Consider the following 2,499-nt stretch of genomic DNA (forward strand, 5'->3'; position numbering starts at 1 on the left):
AATCATTTGATTATAAGTAATTTTTGAATTTTGTATTATTGCATATATTGCGTCATTTTGCTTAGCACAATTTGGTTAAAAATAAAAAAGGAGGTTGAATTATAATAAAGATTAAAGTTTAATAGCTTAAGTGACAAAAATTAGGATACCCAATTTATTATGAAATGCAAAGTTCAGACACATCATGGTGTAATTTATTCTTTAATTCAAGTTTACAATTTTAATCCAATTACATAGTGATATCGAAATAGACCAGCCTCGTCAAAGTCCAGCATAATTGGGATTGGATTAGAGTTAAAAGGAGATATAAATACTAATTTATATAATATGTTTTTATTGATTTTATTTTCAAATTCCAAACACTATGTTGATGAAATAATTTGAAACTCCATCTATCTTATTACCAATTGATACAAATGTTTCCACATTAAAAACAAATTGTTATAAATATAATTTATTTAAAAATAAACTACAATTATTCTAGTGTTAGTACTCGAATTAAAATTATATCGTTAAATAATTAAAAAATAAATAATAAATAATTAAATTTTGTATTGCTTTGATTATATTTTTAGACCTATATTTTTTAGATAATTTAATTTCTATACTATAATTTTTGTGTGTAATAATTTAATTTTTTTATTATTTTAATTAAATATTTATAGTTTTGAATCAATTTAATAATAATCTATTAAATTTTAAAAGGTGATGGGAATAACACCCTATTAAAACGATTAAACTAGCTTTAAAAATCTTGACATTCTTGAGAAATCATAACTGACTCTTATAAATAAATAAATTAATAAATAAATCATATTACACGTGTCAAGAGAGGTTTTCTTTTTTTTTTTTTTTCTCGTAATTCTAAAATGCTTGGAGATCCGTATACTTCGCGAAAACAAGGCCATGGCCGTTGAGGATCCAGTCCAAGGCAGCAATTTCGCTCCACGTGTCACCAACCTATTGGCCTGCCCTCCCTATATATACCTCCAACTCACAAGCCTTCAATTCATATCAAAAGCCGACAACGTTCTGGAGATCAACCAGCGGAAGACATATACTACGCAGAGACCCAAATCCGTAATTTCACAAGAGAAGATGTCGAGCAGCCAGTTCAGTGCCGGACAAACCCACGGCCAGGCCCGGGTAATTTCTCCACCTTTAGGACCGTTTTATCCTCGGCTTATTTACTCGTATAAATTACGCTTTTGGTTGTGGATCTGCAGGCCAAGACCGAGGATCTGGTGCAGTCGGCTCAAAGCACTGCCAACGCGGCCTCTGAGAAGTTGGCTGACTCCGGGGACTCCGCCCAGCAGCACAAGGAAGAGGCTGCGGGATTCATCCAACAGGTTCCCGTGGCTCGCTCTTCTCTTATAATTATAAGAATATTACTGTTACGTTATTCTAATAATATCTCGACTCCATGCATGCAGACCGGAGAGCAAGTGGTGCAGATGGCTCAAGGCGCCATTGACGGTGTGAAGAACACACTCGGCATCAATGAGAAGAAGTGATTAAAGAGGGAGTAAAGCTTACTACAATAACTTGGGATTGTTACGGAGAGAACTCTCTTCTTTTGGCGAGCAAGATACATTGCAAGATGCTCATTTGTTTGATTAGTAGATTTTGTTTTAATTAAGGTTACTTCTACCTATATATAGGTAGATTGTGAAACCGTTCATTCGATGATTTGAGATCGAGATTTCGTTTAAGAGAGATCCAAATCTATTCATGTAATAAGATAGTGCATTGATTTTTATTATTGTATTCTTTTTCATTTGATTATCATGATGGTAATTATTTTTCATAAATATATATAATATGTTGGTCAATTTAAAAATTAGAAATTATAAGTAATAAAAAGAGAAAATAATAAATTTATATGATATTTTAAACATTTAGGATTCTCATGTGGTAACTAGATTGTATGGAAATAAAAATGAAAAAGAGATATAATATAACGCGAAAATGGAAAAATGATATTTTTCAAAAAGTAAGAAACAAAAACGTGAAAAAATATGTAAATAAAAAATTTTGTAAATTTGATTTTAATATAAAAAATTACAAAAAATAGTTATTCAATTTAAAAATAAAATTTGGTTTGAGATGAAATTTCTAACCTCTTTGTGATTTGAAACACGTTTTCAAATCAGAAATGCATTTCTAATATTTTTTTAATAATGTAAAACAATCCCAAAATATTTTTAAAATTGTTGAAATGACCTAGAATTTTTTTTTGTGTGTTTTTTGGCGTTTTAGTATATAAAACATTTCGAAAATGCTGAAACGACATCCCAAAATATTTTCATGCGTCATAGGGTCTAAAAGGAAAATGGGGCTTAATTTGTATATTAAAATATATATATGGGATATTTCTTACAATTATATATATGTGCTAAAAATATTTTAAATAAAGATAATAAATTTTGTATTGAATTGAACTATTTATTAAACTACATAAGATCAAGATAAAATCTAATTTAAGAATAACCTACTGAC

General features: G+C 29.2%; 1 protein-coding gene across 1 annotated transcript; it reads left to right on the forward strand.

Annotated features, from left to right (window-relative positions):
• Positions 1-906: 906 nt before the first annotated feature.
• LOC127811246 (late embryogenesis abundant protein 1-like) lies at positions 907-1,593 on the forward strand. Its single transcript, XM_052350956.1, has 3 exons — positions 907-1,146; positions 1,227-1,349; positions 1,434-1,593. The coding sequence occupies exons 1-3, from the start codon at positions 907-909 to the stop codon at positions 1,512-1,514; spliced, it is 444 nt and encodes a 147-aa protein (XP_052206916.1). The 3' UTR covers positions 1,515-1,593.
• The last annotated feature ends 906 nt before the right edge of the window (positions 1,594-2,499 follow it).

This window comes from Diospyros lotus, chromosome 10 (assembly GCF_014633365.1).
Source record: "Diospyros lotus cultivar Yz01 chromosome 10, ASM1463336v1, whole genome shotgun sequence".
In the NCBI taxonomy this organism is placed as follows: Eukaryota; Viridiplantae; Streptophyta; class Magnoliopsida; order Ericales; family Ebenaceae; genus Diospyros; species Diospyros lotus.